Genomic DNA, 17,914 nt, shown 5'->3' on the forward strand with positions numbered 1-17,914 from the left:
AACCCTAGAGGCATAATGTGGCTGGAAGGATTAGGTCAATTGAAAAAAAAAAATCAAATGACCTCATTGATACTTGAACCCTGCAACCTTCCAGCTTGTAGCATAGTGCCTCAACCAACTACACTACCGCATCCAAAATATAAAATTTATATCTTGGAAACTAATTGTCATACATATATCAGGGTTATGTCTTCAGAAAGGAAAACTCAGAAAGTTTTTATTTCATCCCTGGCTTACACGCCTGCACCAGCTGGTGACCTTCGGCAAGCTCAGGAATGATGTTGACACCACAGGAACAGGTTCAGTGCATGTTGTGGCTAGCAGAGTTTCAATCTCTTACACCTGTCCAGTGCCGTTTTAGAACACAGTATGGAAGTCAACCTCCTACATGGAAAAACATTCAGTTTTAGGACAACAGACTGAGGACTACAGGTAGTCTGTTTTATGTAAAATCTCCTAGAAAGATACAGACCTCTGAAGAAAATGTCATTCACATTAGAGAGGCATTCCAGTGACGTCCACAGAAATCAATTCATGCTATAAGCTATCAGTCACAAATTCCACATTTAACAGTGCACGATGTGATACACAAAAAGCTCTGCCTAAGACTATACAAGACTTCAGATGATTCATGTACTAAAACTGAGTGACCAAGTCGCATGCACAAACTTTGCTGTGGACATGCTAGAAAGAACTGACGCGTCACCCTGTTTCCTCCACCAAGTGTGCTTCTCAGATGAGGCAACATTCCATGTCAGTGGAGTTGTAAACAGGAACAACTGCAGGATTTGGGGCACTCAAACTCCACATTTCACATGTGAGTTGGAGAGAGGCAGCCCCAAAGTGAATATGTGGGCCGGCTTAATGCACGACAAGTTGATTGGACCGTTTTTCTTTTCGGGAAAGACTGACTGGACGTTCTTACTTGGACATGCTGGAGTTGTATGCGTTGCCCCAGTTACCACCTCAAACTCTCCTACAACAAGATGGGGCACCACCACATTTCTGCCACCATGTTAGGAGTCACCTGGACAGAGTGATGGCTGGGAGATGGCATAACCCATAAATATATATAATAAATGATTTCTGAAATAAAATTATTTTATTTTGGATACCTTTCATCTGGACTCTCTGTATTACTGTGGCTTCTACACAGAGAGAGACTTAGTAGAGTTACTGAGATAGGTGATCTTTCCCCATGTTACTGCTGGTAGGGATGAGGTTGGAAATTAAATGTGTAAGAAAGAGTTATAGTTAATATGTCAGATAATCCGTTTATTAGTAGGCTTAATGAATTTTAAAGGCACCTGGTTTATTAAACTCTGAAGAGTGAAGATTTGTAATAGTACACATTCACAATATTGGACAGTATAGTTTGTTTTAATTACCAGTAATAAAAATTGTGGCTTTGTACTTCATAAGATTGAATTTTGATTTCCAGGGGATATCAAGGCGATCCATCATCTGCACTTCTAGAAATGCTGGATCCAGAACAAAATGCAAATTTTTTGGATCATTACCTTGATGTTCCTGTTGATCTGTCAAAGGTAAATAATATGTAGAATCAGGGCTGATATATCTGTGTTAGCCCCAAAATATTACACTTTTAACCCTTTGACGTGGTCATTTAAATTCCGTGGCCGCGGCTCCTGCGNTGTAATGCTGAGCTGTCATTTTAGGTTGTCAAATCTGCTCTTCTTTCACGGGTAAATTAACCTGCCATATGATCTCAAAGGTCTTATGAATGAAAAGACACAGTTTAAAATAGCACTGAAACGATACTTAATTACACATTCATTCTACTCTGTTGATGAATACCTATTGTCTAGAAAATAACTTATGTATCTTTAAATAGCCTTGTGTGTAGTCACTGTGTATTCTTGGTTTCTCTTGTGTGAGAACTCCATTCGGTCTGTACATATGTTTTGTATTTATATGACATGTTCCACATCCTGCAGTCATTTTAACTAACTTTGGATCCATGGAATGCAATGCAGTGTAATGTAATGTAATGTAACATAATTTCTTGATTGTAAGATGCACCCTTGATTTATTAATAGGTTTTTCAGGGAAGAAGATGCTGTCAGCTGCAAGTTGCACCCTTCATTTCATTTTAATCCTCTGAAGACTGGATCTCTTCTAAATAACATAAAAAATTTCAGTCCCTACCTCATAGGAAACACATTATGTCTCTGCTACAAAGCCCAAGCAGTTAATGCTGTTTAACTCTTTGACTGGCGCGGGCGTGTTTTAACGCCCGGACGATGCCAGCCGTTCCCTGGCGTTGGCGTGTTTTAACGCTTTGACAATCTCGTCCCTTCTNATTCACAAAATGGTCCATGTTCCTAACAGTAACAATAAGAAGAATGGTGCCCTGAGAAAGTGTCGCGTGAGTGCTAAGCACAAGGTTAGAAAAGAAACAAGTATCATGTGTGCAGGCTGTGGTGTGGCTCTCTGCAAACTTTCATGTTTCAATGTTTATCACACGAAGAAAAACAAATAAAGAGGTGTGGAAAAGCATTTATTGCATAAAATATTGTATTTTAATTAGTTCCTAAAAATTTCGTTTTTAAAAACCAATTTTTGTTGAAGTTGTTTAGGAAAAAGTAACTACATGCATTTTAGCGACATAAGGTTTAAAGGGCCTGCCAGGACATGAGTGAGATTTAAATACCCTTCGTGCCAGTCAAAGAGTTAAGGAACCAATCGTTTATTGTGAGAACCATATGAAACACACACATATACTCTGTGGACAGAGTGCAGTTTTAGTGCATTAAAACAGATGGTACATATAGTAACCACTGGGCTTTAAAGAGATAATGCAATGTCATATTTGAACTGAACTGAAGACGTTGTAAAGTAGTAATTAGTGGCAGTAGTTGAAGTTTGAAATTTTGTGTAAAAGTTAGAATACACCCACTTGTAGCACTAAGGAACTCCAGCAGTGAACGGAGATGATAACCAGCTGTTCAACAGTATCATTGATGCCCATCCTTTCCCCTTCTCAAGAGCTGATAAAGAGGAAGGCTTTAAGATGCAAGAATGAGCATAGGTGTAACAGTGAATGCTGACTGATGTCTCTTCATCACAGAGTATTAGTATCAAAAACTGTTTGATGTTTTCACCCTCCAAGCCTCCAGTTATGTGCTTCATATGTTGTCACACATAATGACATTTTTAACAATACATAGATAATGAATGTAGAAATACTTTCAGCATTTCCTTTGTTGTTATCTTTGTGTTTATTGTCCCATGACAAGTGTTATACATATGAAGATTTTCCTTGCACATAGTCATAACAACGTGTATCAAAATGACTGAAGAAACTATACATGGAGAAGACGACAGGGCTTCATTTCCAGTCTCTTTCGCAACACCCCCTGCACAGTCATAGTCGACCTCGACAATTCATGACTAGCATGGCGCACAGCTTTCTTTGTACTGCGAAGAAAAGACTGTCTCACGTGTTCCACACTTTCTTCTACACATTTGGATGTCCTGTACTTTTCCCTTTACAAAGGCATCCCATTGTCTGAAACTGCTGATACCAATGCCTAATGCTGTTGGCAAATGGGGGATCTCTCTGAAATTTTTGCCAGAAGGCCTTCTGAACTGAAACAACAGATTCATACTTCGCAAACTGCAGCACACAAAACGCTTTCTGCTCCAAAGTCGGCATTTTCTCTTTGCAATGTCACAGACTGAAAGAGACAGGGGGGTTTGCGCATGCAGTCACAACTTGAATACCTGCTGTTTTGTTCAATGTGGGAAAGATACCTCTGCATGCAGTGCATGCATTTCCAAAGCCATTATGGCCACTTGAAGCCACTCCAATCATTTTGGTACACTGTATAATTTTTCAACATCAGTTCGTAGACACCGTTGAATGTAAGATGCACCCCAATTTCAGAACTTTTAATTAAGGAAATGTTTGTTTGTGTTTGTTTGTTTGTTACACATTCACTAACAACTTCAAATACAGTGAAATTCCCATTTAATGCTTCCCTGGGGGAATGGCTTAGTGTAAATGGGGGTTATTCAAGATTACATCAAGAAATTGTTCATCTTATAAGATTTACTGTATGTAGCCATAATAAAATAATTTTGTTACAAAAATAGTAAAAGAAATTTTTTCTTCACAAATAAATATACTTCCATAACTGTAATATCAGATAATTTCTAAAATAATTGATATGAAATAAACATTGAAGGACCCTCAGTCAGGAATCATAGGAACTGTGACACCATAAGCATTTAGTTTCGGTGTGTGTTCAATATGATATCATTTGCCAAAGATTATGGTTGTGCTGTAATGATTTTCGATAGAATGTGTATTGTTTGTCACTCTAAATCAAGGTACAGGTTCTGAAAGTTCAAATATGTCTTGTACTATTTACTAAATTAGCGTTCTCTAATATGGGAAAATAATACATTGTTTGCATTAATCTTTGAATGGAACCAGAAAAAACATATTCTCTAAAATATAGGACTAGATCGGGATTTCGCTGTACAAGTAAGATTCATTGCCAGCAGATATCACAGACTGTCAGATATAGAGTTTTTGTAAAGTTCAAAATTATTTATCTGGGCACCACATGCACTTGCTTGAGATTGAAATTTTTGTTACTTGGCATTTGTAGAGTTAAATGAGTTTCATATTATAATGTAATGAAAGGATTGATGTGATTTTTTTATAGGCTGTGGTCTTACTTTCAGGTTCTGTTTATCTGCACAGCTAATATAATTGACACCATACCAGAGCCCCTCCGAGATCGAATGGAAATGATAGATATGTCAGGTTATGTTGCTGAAGAGAAACTTGCCATAGCTAAACAGTATCTAGTCCCCCAGGCAATGAAAGATTCAGGACTGGAGAATGAACAGGTTTGAATGATTTGATTTATTGGCACTTTGGTTACAGTATCTCTTAATTACAATTAATACAGTGCTATCGTCAGTTTCCACAAATTTCCAGTTCACCATTGCACATGCACTAGGATTCTCTGTTTCCATTAGTCATTTCCTAGAAATGGATCTCAACACAAAAAATAGCACTTCAAATTACTATGAAGTCTTCTCGTTCCTTCATCTTCAATCATTCTGTACTCTTCTGTCCTAATCTGTGGTCAATTAATCTTCATAATTTACGCTTCATTCCTGTTCTTGTACTCTCAACTGCTGAACCCTCCTGGACTCTCCACTAATCTAAGTCAAAGTCAGAGTTACTGTATGACTGACAGTTTACTGCCATTCAGTCTGTCTTGGCATCAAGCCCCTCGAGACCCATGACCAGACATCTTTCTTTCCCCAGCTGAACCCTTGCGGTAATAGTCCTTATGTAACATCCTCTCTAACAAGAAGATGGGGTTGTCTTATGAATATGCTTGGCCTTTCATAAAATATACATTTCACATGCATAGCATGTTATTGAAAAATTCTGGCTTTTGCACTATGCACAAGTCTTGTCTCAGTACAGGCTTTGCAGAGTGGACATGCCTGTCTTACATATCTTATGTTACAGTGGCAGCCTTGTCCCTTGAACAGTTGTAAGCTTGACCACCACCAAGTTTAAGCCTCTTATATTTTCTATATGTGGCTTCACCGTGTTCTGTACCGTGAACATGTTCATTCTCATGATTTTGTACGACTTTGCTTGTTTCCTGTACAATTTTGTTATATAGTCACATACATATGGAAGGTTAAAAGCTGTGTGCAAATTGCAGGCCAGTATGCACCTTTGGAAAATTTACAGTGGTGCACAAAACCTTGTTTTGCAGGCACTGCAATTTTAAAAGGTAGGTGTCTGCTGCTAATTCCCAGTGTATGTTATTACTGATCTGATCAGTGCCTTATGGAGCGTTACTTTGATGTTGGTGCTTAAATGCCCACTTTTCAATAGGGAGTAGATTCTGATAAATGTTGTGAAGGCCTTGGCTTCAATCATTTTTAAGTGCTGTCTCCATGAAATCATCTTATCGAAGATTACGCCGAGATATTTTACATGATTGACAAAGGGGATATTCCATCCGTTCAATGTAAGATGAGCCTTCAGGGGCCTAAGTTGATGAGAAAAGTAGATTGCCTGAGTCTTATCTTCATTGATTTTTATGTTCCAGCACTCACACCACATCTCAGTAGCACTGAGACCTCGCTGCAGCTTTCTGACAACATAACCCTCTTTGCGGTCTGTTGCATATATGTGGTGCAATCCAAAAGTTCCTGAAATATATTAATAAAAACTATTACATCTTACCTAGATCTTATTTTGCACCATCACCTTCAAAGTAGTCCCCTTGGGAGCGCATACACCGATCCCAGCATTTCTGCCACTTTTCAAATGCATCCTGGAAGTCTTTCTTTGTTAGGGTGTTAGGGTCTGCATTTCCACTTGAATTTCCTCAACTGTATGAAATCTTCACCCCTTCAACTTGACTTTCATCTTGGGGAAGAGAAAGAAGTCGCATGGAGCTAAGTCTGGCGAGTACGGTGGGTGGGGAAGAACTGTCATCTTGTTTTTAGCCAAAAATTCCTGCACAATGTAAGCTGTATGTGGTCGTGCGTTGTCATGGTGGAGTACCCATTCGTTCGTGCTCCACTTCTCTGGACGTTTTCTCCTCATGTCCTCCCTCAAATGCCTTAGAACATCGCGATAGAACTCTTTATTGACTGTGTGACCAGGAGGGACAAACTCCTTATGAACAATCCCGTCAATATCAAAAAAGCATGTCAACATGGACTTAATGTTGCTCTTGACTTGTTGAGCTTTTTTTGGCCGAGGTGAAGAAGGGCTCTTCCATTGCGACGATTGCTGCTTGCTTTCAGGGTCGTAGCCATAAACCCAACTTTCATCACCAGTGACAACCTTCGAAAGAAAGTTTGGATCCTCTTGAAGCTGTTGCTGAATCTCCCTGCAGACTTCCAAGCGATGCTGTTTCTGTTCATTTTGCAGCAGTCGTGGCACAAACTTTTCCGCAATCCTCCTCATGTTCAGTTCCTCTGACAAAATTTGTTGACATGTACCATAACTTAGTCCCAGGGTGTTACAGAGGTCTTGGATGGTCAGTCTACAATCTTGCAGAATCAGATCCCTAACTTTCGCAACATTTTCTGGTGTTTTGCCTGTTGACGGCCGTCCCGAACGACCGTCATCATCAGTCAGTGTTCAGCCATTTTTAAAACGCTTATACCAGTTGTAAGTTTGTGTCTGGCCTAAACTGTTTTCACCAAAAGCTTGCTTCAACATTTGGTGCATTTCTGCAGCGGTTTTCCCAAGTTTGAAACAAAACTTTATACAGACACGCTGCTCTCTCAGGTCAGCCATCGCAAAACTGCAAACTCACGGAAACACAACAGTGGAAATACGTTCACCAAAAATAAACCCAACCACTCAACTTTACGCTGCTTGTCACACTGATTCAAGAAGGATGTGTGAAGAGACACCTAGCGGTATTTCGATGTACTCATAACCATTCGCGCGCAAAATTCAAATTTCGGTAACTTTTGGATTGCCCCACATATACAGGTGTTGTCAGCAAAGAGACCTAGGTGGACACCAGGTGTTTGGAGCATATCATTTATATATAGACTGTACAATGTGAGGGACAGGACAGAACCATATGGTACACCTGCTTGTATATCCCTTCATGTAGACATTTCACCTTCAACTGAATTTTCTCTGAGAAAGGAAAGAGCTAATAAGCTTAATTAAACTGATTGAAAATTTTAATTCTGCGAATTAGCAAGCCAAGGTGCCATGTTTTGTGAAATGCTTTTTAATATCTGGGCATGTTATTGTTGAAATTTAAGGTTACATGGTCCTTAAGTCTCATGCTGTGACAGGCACGGAAACCAAATTGGCTTGCATTAAGAAGGCCTCTTTCTTCAATGTGCCTTTAGACTATTTTCAGAATAACTTTCTCGAATAGCTTGCATATTGTAGAAAAGAGGCTAATTAGATGGAAATGTTATAGAAATTTTGGGTCCTTACCAGGTTTCTATAATGTTATAACTTTTGCTTCCTTCCAGGGTATTGCAAATTGGGACAGCCAAAGGCAGTGATTAAATAAATGTGTCAGATGTGCCAGTAGTTTTCTTGGAAGATGCCTAAGGCATTCATTTGGAATACCATTAAGTCCGCAAGCCTTTCTCAATTTCATTGAATTTGCTAAATTATGTATGTTACATGTCCTTACTTTCCCCATCGGGGTTCTGCCTACAGATGTGAGCAGAGCATGGACTGTAGTCTCCACCTGCCACTCATGCTTTTTGTCACAGGTCATGAGACCCCACTAATCTAAGCTTAAACAGGTCTTCGTTGTTTAGGTGCCACACTTGACAACACAGAAAACAAGTCATGTGATAGCTAGTACTGTTGGAGTGTGACGTCATTGCACCTGTGCTGAAGTGTGTTTACCGAGCTGGTGCCTAGAAGCAGGTTGCATAACCCCATTTTTCCATTGTTGCATGCATGTATCGCAGGGTGTTTAACAAGCTGTTGCCTGGCAGTGTGTTGACATGTCACAATATAATGCACAGAAATGTTACAGTTAGACTGATTCTTACATATCCTATGTTGGATGCTGGTTCAGCTTTCTTTAGTTGGAGTACAGTGTTTTATTATCACATATGTAAGAGATCGTTTTCAATCGACATTACTCTAAACTGTAATATATATGTGTGTGTGTATATATATCCTTTAAACGACTAAAGACCCCGTACGGGGTCGCACAAGNCATGATTGTAGCACCTAAACTGCATCTTAACCTGTAATGTTCAGAGTACAGAACGTTCTTGCATTTCATGCGCATCACAGAATGGCTGCTTTTTCCTTGGTCTGGTAACCATTACACCATCCAGCATTTCATGGCAAAACCATTTATGTAGTGGGATTCCAAATCTTCATTCTTTGCACTTGATATTTGTGGCACTTGTCTTCCTTGATACAAAACAACCAATTATAATTTGTCTTTGTTCTTCAAAATGGTGAGGATTGTTGAAATCTGTATTGTCCTCCTTTTTCATTCTTCATTGAATTTCTGACTTGATGGCTTAAAAAAAATGTATGTTTTCAAGTTTCATGTTTAAACATAAAACACTTCTGCCTTGATTCCATAATTTAGAGTTGATCAATTTTTAACTTAAACAGTGCAAATCACAATCAGAGAAAGTTGTTGAATCCTGTCGCTAGCCAGGTGACACAATACACAGTGGAACAAGCCGCCGAACTGAAGAAGTGCAGAGGACAGAACATGATTGACATTTAACATTGGATACAATTTTGAGGTACACGACTTACACATAGATTCTGGAAAGTAGACTCTCCATCTCATAAACAAGCAGGAGGCACAGAGTGTGTGTTAAAGGTGCTGAAAACAAAACTGCAAATACAGTCTGTGCAATAGGTTATTGGAAAATGTTGCAGATAGTTAGCGGTCATTAATTATGAAGAAAATACCATAAAAGGGCCTCTTCTTTACATATTTTTCATATATGCAGCATGAAGAAATTGGTATTGCAAATGATTTGTAGTTATGCATTTTATTTATAATGAAATTGTTATTGTAGGATGTACTCATTTTACAATGATTACGCCATATTATTGGTGATTTTGATGCATAAAAGTAGTATGGTTATAATGATTGATATTCTTTAAAGTATAAATTGATGATTACTGTTTTCTATCATGTTCTGTGTTAGTATGTTAAATATATACGGCATTAAATTCTCATGCTTTTTCTACAGATTCGGATCCAGGATGATTCGTTACACATGCTCATCAAATCATACTGTCGTGAGAGTGGGGTGAGAAATTTACAGAAGCACATTGAGAAGGTCAGATTCTTTCCATAAGTTATATTTTGTATGAATTCCATGTTTCAGTTAGAAGATACAATTTCCATTAATGAAGTTTGTCTTCTTGATTGTCTTGGGATTTCAGGTGGTGAGAAAAGTAGCATTTAAAGTTGTGCAAAATGAAGTTGCTGAAGTTGATGTCACCCCAAACAACTTGCCTGATTTTGTTGGGAAACCTGTGTTTACACATGACAGAATGTATGATGTGACTCCCCCAGGAGTTGTGATGGGACTTGCTTGGACTGCAATGGGTATATTTAAATATTCTAATATATTTTACACATAGAATCTCACAGATATAATATAAAAGGTAAACCTTATGATCAGATTGTTCAAGAACTAGCCACCATTTGTGCAAAATTTGTTAAATTTGAAGCATGAATTTCATCATAAATATTTAAAAAAATCAGTTATCACCATAAAAAATGTACTTTGTGCCTGTAACAAAGACCAATCAGCCAGTGCTATATAGGAAAATAATCGGTTTATTTTGATATTAGTACAAAATACATAAGTACACTGTGGAGAGAGTGCAGAACTTTTTAGCATGTTTACCCTATTTTGAAAAAAAGTAGGCTTATGAGATCACCTTGCTGTCTGTGTCCCCCCCCCCTTATCATTTCTGGGTAATGGCTCATTTGATACAAGGCAACCACCCATTTAATATTAGAGCATTTAGTGTCCTATAGTAACTGCTGTACTTTAAAGAGTTAAATGAAAGTCAATTTTGTTTATGCCTTCAGATTTGTGTTAGTGAAGTTTTTTCTTGCACTTATACAGATTTTAGGGGAAATAAATTTTTCTCTTCCCTTCAACATCCAGACCAGATGTGGGGCTCCCACCCAGCCTCCTATATCATGGATACCGGGGTATCTTTTTCCCAGGGTTAAAGGGGCCAAAGCATGAAGCTGAGCACTCAACTCCATGTAGTGCTGAGGTCGAGCATGGTGGAGCTATACCTGCACCTGCACTCCCTCACATTTTCATGGCATGGTAATTAAGCACAGGAACAAATTTTCCTTTTTTACCTTACCTTGTCTGGTGAATATGAACATTCTGGCTTTGGGAATGGGGTCCCCCAAACATAAAATTGTGATTTTCTCAAAAACGCCTCCAGGAATTTTGATTAAATTTTAGTAATTTTTGGAGACCATCCCCCTAAATAATACTGAATGGGTAGTGTCTTCAGGAAGATAATGGTATGCTCTCTAGCAGCCATTATCCCTACAAATGTACATGAGAAAATATGTGCAGTGTCTTTTCACTGAATCTCTCCCCCAGGCTGGCCTAAAAGCTTAATTCCATAAAACAGCATGCAAAGCTGTGACTATATAATACATCATGTATCCAGTGAAAATATTTAGCAATTCTGATTTTCAGCAAATGGCAATATCTGCCTTTACCAGCCATGCATCACAGTGTTAGAGTAGCATATGTGCATGGTCCAGTTGGTTGGAGATTTCATTTTTTGATATTAATATTAAAAATTGGCTGCCAACCTTGTAGTATGAAATATTTCCAGCATTTTATGGAACCTGAAGGTTCATTACCAAGAGTGCATGAACCCAGGACTGGTCCCCATCTTCAGCCAGATGAATCCAGTCCAAATCCTTCAATTCTGTTTCTTTAAGATCCATTTTAATGTTCTCCCATATATGTTTAAGACTTCCAAGTGTTTTCTTTCCTTCACTTTTCCTACCAAAATTTTGCATGCATTTCTCTTTACTACCATATGTGTGCTATATGCAGTGCCCATCTCATCCTCCTTCATTTGATGGTGCTATTAATATTTGGCAAGGAGTGTAAATTGTGTAGCTCCTCATTATGCAGTTTTCTCCAGTCTTCTCTTATGTTCTCCCTTGTAAATCTTAATACTCTCCTCAGAACTTTGTACTCAAACACCCTCAGTCAGTGTTTTTCCCTTTCAAGTTCCACATGAGTACAAAGTAATAGGCAAGATTATAAGTTCTGTTATGGTGAGTGAGAGCTCTGAAATTATACAATTATTATTTACCATAGTGACTGCCTATGTGGTTTGGTTTCTGGCTACAGATCCAGAGGTCCCAGGTTCGATTCTCGGCGCTACCAGATTTTCTGAGAAGTAGTGGGCCTGGAACGGGGTCCACTCAGCCTCGTGAGGACAATTGAGGAGCTACTTGAATTGAAAAGTAGTGACTCTGGTCTAGAAAACCGACATTAACGGCCATGGGAATCTGTTGTGCTGACCACACAACACCCTCTGTCCACAAAAGTTGCCACTAACTTCGCCGACAGGCGGCAGTCACTTGGTCAGTATAGTTCACTTGCAGACTAAAAGACAAGAAGTTTTTTTATAGTTACCATAGCAACAAATCATGAAGCATTAACACAATCCCTGAATGTACGTATATTATGCAGTAGGTCCTGAACAAGTTCATATCCTTTTGTTTAAGGCTATCATGTCTGTCCTGTGTGAATTGGTATGTTGATGTGGATATGAGGAGTGTAGTTAGTATTTGAGGCGTTGAGAAGCAAACTGTGTTTTTCAGGTGGCTCAACACTGTACATTGAAACGACAACCAGACGCCCTCATGAAGACAGCGGTGAGGGCTCCCTGGAACTGACTGGTCATCTCGGAGATGTAATGAAGGAGTCAGCTAGAATAGCACTTACAGTTGCACGCAACTTCTTGAGAAAGGAAGATCCAAAGAACAACTTCCTCAACACTAGCCATTTGCATTTGCATGTCCCAGAGGTAACGGTGTTAGTATAGTAACTAAATCTGTTCCATCTGCCAGTGATTCCACTGTAAAATAGGCCATCCTCACTGTCCACTGGCAAATACATGAACTATACACAGTATATACATGTAAGATAAGTTAAAGTTAAGTTGTCCATGTGCTTAATCAGTTAAGGACTATGCCATGAAGACATATGGGGGAGTTGGGAGTGGAGGTATAACTCCAACTTTAATAATGACAGCAATGGATGGAGGTGAGTGGTCAGCTTCACGCCCATCACTTAACCTGGATGGAAAGAGCTCCTGGTACCCACTGGTTAGGAGGCTAGGTGGACCCCAGAGTCAATCTGGATGCTGTGGAGAGCTGTAACCTCATACCATGTTTTGTATTAAATCTATTTTGGCATTTCTTTTTTGTTGCTGCATATCTTGAGAATGCCCCTTCACACAGTCATGAGTATGTAGGTGGAAGTGGGAACAGCTTCTTCATAATGACACTTGAAATGTGTGAAAACTTTTCCTTTAAGACTAGCCCAAAAGTTAATCAGGGGAACATGCAGTACAGTTTTCCCTGCATTTAATTAGTACATATGCCGATATGTCAGTTAATACATAATATGGTATTAATCATTGCTGTGTGAGAGGAAAGATAAATGGGTTTAAGAAGGTTGTCACTTATGACCTTATATCATGGGACTAGAACATTTTTAAACATATTGTCATGATTTGAGGGGGTGTGTAGCTTATAAGACAGGGTTTTGAATTGGACGATTGGATTTATTGCACCTTATACATTCACACAGTTCAGGACTACAGGCAATACAGCACTATCACTATTCTATAAACTTTCCAATTCACCATTGCGCGCACACACACACACACACTAAGGTTCTCAGTCTTCACTAGTCATATCCTGGCAATGGGTTTATAAGAGTCTGTCACTTCAAATCACCCATGAAGTCATGTTGTCACAGTCTAATTCCTTTCTTGCCATTGTTCTGCAGCTGCCAGTTCCAAAGACTAGACTTGACTCATCTTCGGGTGACCTTTGTCCCTTTATAACCCCACAGAAGACAGCCTGAATTGTTAAGAAGACATGTTTACTGGTCCATTACCTAGCAGTGGATGTCCAGTTGTTGCATACGTGTGTTGCAAGAATGTGTTTACCAAGCCGTTGCCTAGCAATGGGTATACACATATCAATATATGTGAGATTTATTTAATCTTGTATCATATACGTAGGTAAGTCAGTAAGTAAGTTACAAATGGATATATAACTTAAAGAAATAAGAGTACTGATTTGAAAAGTGCTTTTATTTCTCAACATAATCTCTCTGTACATTGAGGCACTTGTCCCATCGTTTCACAACCCCCTGAAAACCAGCAGCATAAAATTCTTTGGGCTGCTGTTGGAACCAGGCAGTGACTTCCCTTTCTACAGCTTCATTATTGGGAAAATGTTCAGCCAAAAGATGATATTTAAGAGGGCTGAATAAATGCTGACTCCTACTGTAACATCCTTGGGAAACTTCGTAAGGCCATTCCATGGAAGTGACCAAGACCCCTCACCAAAGGCATGTTGCTTTTGCATGACAGTGCACGTCCCCATACTGCCAACAAGACAAATGAGATGCTGCAAAATTTCAAGTTGGAAGTCCTCGAGCATCCTCCATATAGCCCTGACCTTGCTCCAAGCGACTTCCATTTGTTCGGCCCTCTTACGCGTCATCTTTCAGCTGAACATTTTCCTGACTCTGAAGCTGTAGTAAAGGAAGTCACTGCCTTGTTCCGACAGCAGCCCAAAGAATTTTATGCTGCTGGTTTTCAGGGGCTTGTGAAATGATGGGACAAGTGCCACAATGTACAGGGAGATTATGTTGAGAAATAAAAGCATTTTTCAAATCAGTACTCTTATTTGTTAAAGTTAACTTACTTACTGACTTACCCTCATATATCAGCATCATTTTAAAGTATTAATGTTCAACATAACATAACTTGAGGTTTGAGGTCCTCATGGCAGTGATTATGAATGTCTTCTGGGACAGAACAGAAATTTACTGACATTTCTGAGAAGTGTACGCCCTATATTTTCAGGGCTAGAAGAGACACCCTCAACTTCCCTGAATATGGAGACAGTATGTTCCTCTAAAATATCAGTAAACTTCCACCAGACTACATGGTGTCACATCTCAGAAGACAGTATGTTTAACATGACATAACAGGAGTATAAGAACTGATTAGTGGTAACATTTCTTGTAAGTGCAAACATACTGCAGGAAGTCCCTCATTTAATGTTCCTTAATGTACGATATCCCACATTTAATTATTTTATTTCACTGAATGTCACAGTCTAGGGTGTTTCTGCTTCATATGGTGTGGTGCTGTATTCAAATCTATGCCCTGAGATCATTTAGTCTGTCACTATCCTTGCCAGGAGAGTCAAAATACACTGCAGTTATTTCCCTTCTGCATCTTCTTCAATTCACTAATCATTCTACCATACTGTGCTACATACTGTGAGCTACTGACAGCACTGCTAAATAAATAAATAAAATGGCATTCACTTTTGACATTACATTCACCCTGTTCAAGGGTTTTCTCAGCTAATATTCAACTGAGTCATCTGGTAAGGAGCCGGAATAGCTAAGTCGGTATAGCAATGAGCTGTGGGCTGGGGTTAAATTACTCGCAAGGGTAAGAGATTTTTCTTATCTCCAAAGCATCCAGACCAGCTTTGGGACCCACCCAGCCTCCTGTACAGTGAGTACTGGGGGCCTTTCCCCAGGGGTACAATGGCCAAGGCATGAAGCTGGCCAGTCACCTCCATCCGGTGCCAAGGTCAATAAATTTATAACCAAACCTCCACTCCCAGACACATCTTCATGGCATGGTACCTAATGAATTAAGCAGAGGGACAGTTTTACCTTTCTTTTACCTTCATGAGTCATCTGCAAGGGAAACTAATATTAGAGATGTCCGTGTACTGAATATGTGTGAACATTGATATCTGGTTTATAGGGAGCAACCCCCAAAGATGGCCCAAGTGCAGGCTGCACTATTGTGACAGCACTTCTCTCTCTAGCAAAAGATGAATCCATACGACAGGATGTGGCAATGACAGGAGAAGTCTCACTCATGGGAAAAATTCTTCCAGTTGGTGGAATCAAAGAGAAAACAATTGCAGTAAGTTGATTGTATTTGATTCATGTTTCAACAAAAATGTGATATTCATTAAACTCTGAAGTAATGTTATATACAGCAAAACTGTATTAATTCAATATAAAATTATTTTAAATGTGCTATGAATTTCAAAATTAATACAGTTCCTCAGCCAACAGCATAGGATTTTGCATGCTTTTAATATTGGTAATTCAGAATATATCTGTTGGAGTAATGCCATTTAAATTAAATTCCTGTAATACTTTCAGTTTTGGAGCTACTGTAGTTCCTAAACCAAGAACATATGTTTCTATATACTTCCTAATGTGGGTAATGCAACACTGAAGTTGAAAGTTGGAATTAGGTCTAGTTTCTCAAGAACAGTTTTGATTAGTTGAAAATGCTGTTATGTATTGTGACATGTTGCACAATGGAGGACAACCCCTCCCTAACCAGCAGTGACGTGGCGGATGAGTCAGCGCTCCGTCCCCCCCCCCCTCCGCACTGTGACATGGCACGCAACGCCACTGTCGACAAGGCGTCAGCCAACAGTGGTACCAATTACGTAACAGGCAAGCGCTGCGACTATAGAAGGGAACTAGACAGCCGCCACAGTCAGTTGAAATGTGGCTGTCGCCAAGTGCAGTTAAGAGTCTAAAGCGTATTAGCCACCAGAGTGAGTTCTCAAGTTCTCGAGTTTACGAGATAGTTACAAGTTACGGACGCGTGTGTGAGAATCAGTGACAGTTCGTGATAACTGAGTAATAATTGGGAGTGTGTGATACAGTTGCACTTATATAGCTCCCGTACTATGAAAACGTGTAGACTGCTGACAATAGAGTGAATTGATTTGCAGATAGGGTTATAAATTGTGAAACCCCGCAACAGTGTGAATAGATTATTGCGAATACGGTTATAAAGTGTGAAACCCAGCAACTGTGTTATAAATAATTGTAGCCGAGACTTGTAGGTTGTTAAATAAACCAATTAACAATCTGAACGGCGTCTTCAGTAACTAAACACGTTACACTGGTGTCAGAAGTGGGATTGGACTTACACATGCTGACTGACAGGATTCAAACTCAAGACACATGACAATTTGGTGTCAGAAGTGGGATTGGACTTACACACGTGACCGACAGGATTCGAACTTAAACATGTGACAGTATTTATCATTGCAACCATATACATTCCATACATAGGCAGTGTGTATCAGCAGGTTTGTAGGATATTCCATAGAAGTTCTGTACTCTAACTGAATTTGCACTACATTGCAAGCAAGTTCTGGTATGAGATGAGTAGATGCTGTTGACAGCATCTCCAGCTTCTGTAATTGTAACGTCCATTATTTATCATCTGTCAGTATTGCAACACTTGTTTATTCACTACTTAATTTTAATTTTAGTTTAACATTATACACTTTGACACTACATTTGAGCCCCAAACGGCCATCTTCAGGTGTCTTGATATGTTACAAATATTTAATTAAATTATGTTAAAACTGCTACAGTCTTAGTCCGTGTTAAAATCACACGCTGTAGTCTTCTTTTCAAGGTAAAACCAGATAAAAACCTTTAAAGTTTCTATTATACCTACGTTATTTTGGTGCATTTTATTTCACCTCACATGGGGTGTCATCCATTGTTCATAAATGTATGTCTGTCCAGGGTGTTTTGTTTCAGCAGCTTGCCCCTCACATTTGTAGCCTACTTTTCAGTTATGACTGCCATATGCCCCTGGTTTGCATGTTTCCTCCACAGCATGTAGTGTTGTCTTTACTAGTGCCTAGTAAAGACATTATAAGAGAAAGACAGGGTGGGGTGCAGAAACTTCCTTTTTTTGAAGGCGAATAAAAGAAAAATTATTGCTGATAGACAAAATTTATGTTTAGCTAATGAAAGAACATACTTTAAAGTTTTAAATCATGTAGTTTTAAACAAAAAATCTTGAAGGTGGTGGCCACCATTCTCTGTGCACTGATGCAACAGTTTTCTGAAGTTCCCCTCTGCACGTTCCAACATGTGCACCGGAATTTGGGCTACTTCCTGCCGAATAACATTCTTCAGCTGAAGCAGGTTTGTGGGACAATGTTTAAAAACCTCTGCCTTGAGGTATCCCCATAAAGAAAATCATAGGGCATTAGATCAGGTGAGTGCGCTGCCCACAGGATGTCACCTCAAAGCG

General features: G+C 39.2%; 1 protein-coding gene across 3 annotated transcripts in view; it reads left to right on the top strand.

Moving 5' to 3' along the window:
• The window catches only part of LOC111874993 (lon protease homolog, mitochondrial), a 49,442-nt gene that overhangs the window by 26,652 nt on the left and 4,876 nt on the right, over positions 1 to 17,914 (top strand). For all 3 annotated transcript variants that reach the window (XM_023870965.2, XM_023870953.2, XM_023870976.2), the window contains exons 11-16: positions 1,442 to 1,547; positions 4,717 to 4,884; positions 9,742 to 9,831; positions 9,938 to 10,103; positions 12,381 to 12,586; positions 15,590 to 15,754. In XM_023870965.2, coding sequence (XP_023726733.1) covers positions 1,442 to 1,547; positions 4,717 to 4,884; positions 9,742 to 9,831; positions 9,938 to 10,103; positions 12,381 to 12,586; positions 15,590 to 15,754 — 901 coding nt within the window. The remainder of the gene's footprint in view (positions 1 to 1,441; positions 1,548 to 4,716; positions 4,885 to 9,741; positions 9,832 to 9,937; positions 10,104 to 12,380; positions 12,587 to 15,589; positions 15,755 to 17,914) is intronic.

This window comes from Cryptotermes secundus, unplaced genomic scaffold, assembly GCF_002891405.2.
Source record: "Cryptotermes secundus unplaced genomic scaffold, Csec_1.0 scaffold321, whole genome shotgun sequence".
NCBI lineage: Eukaryota > Metazoa > Arthropoda > Insecta > Blattodea > Kalotermitidae > Cryptotermes > Cryptotermes secundus.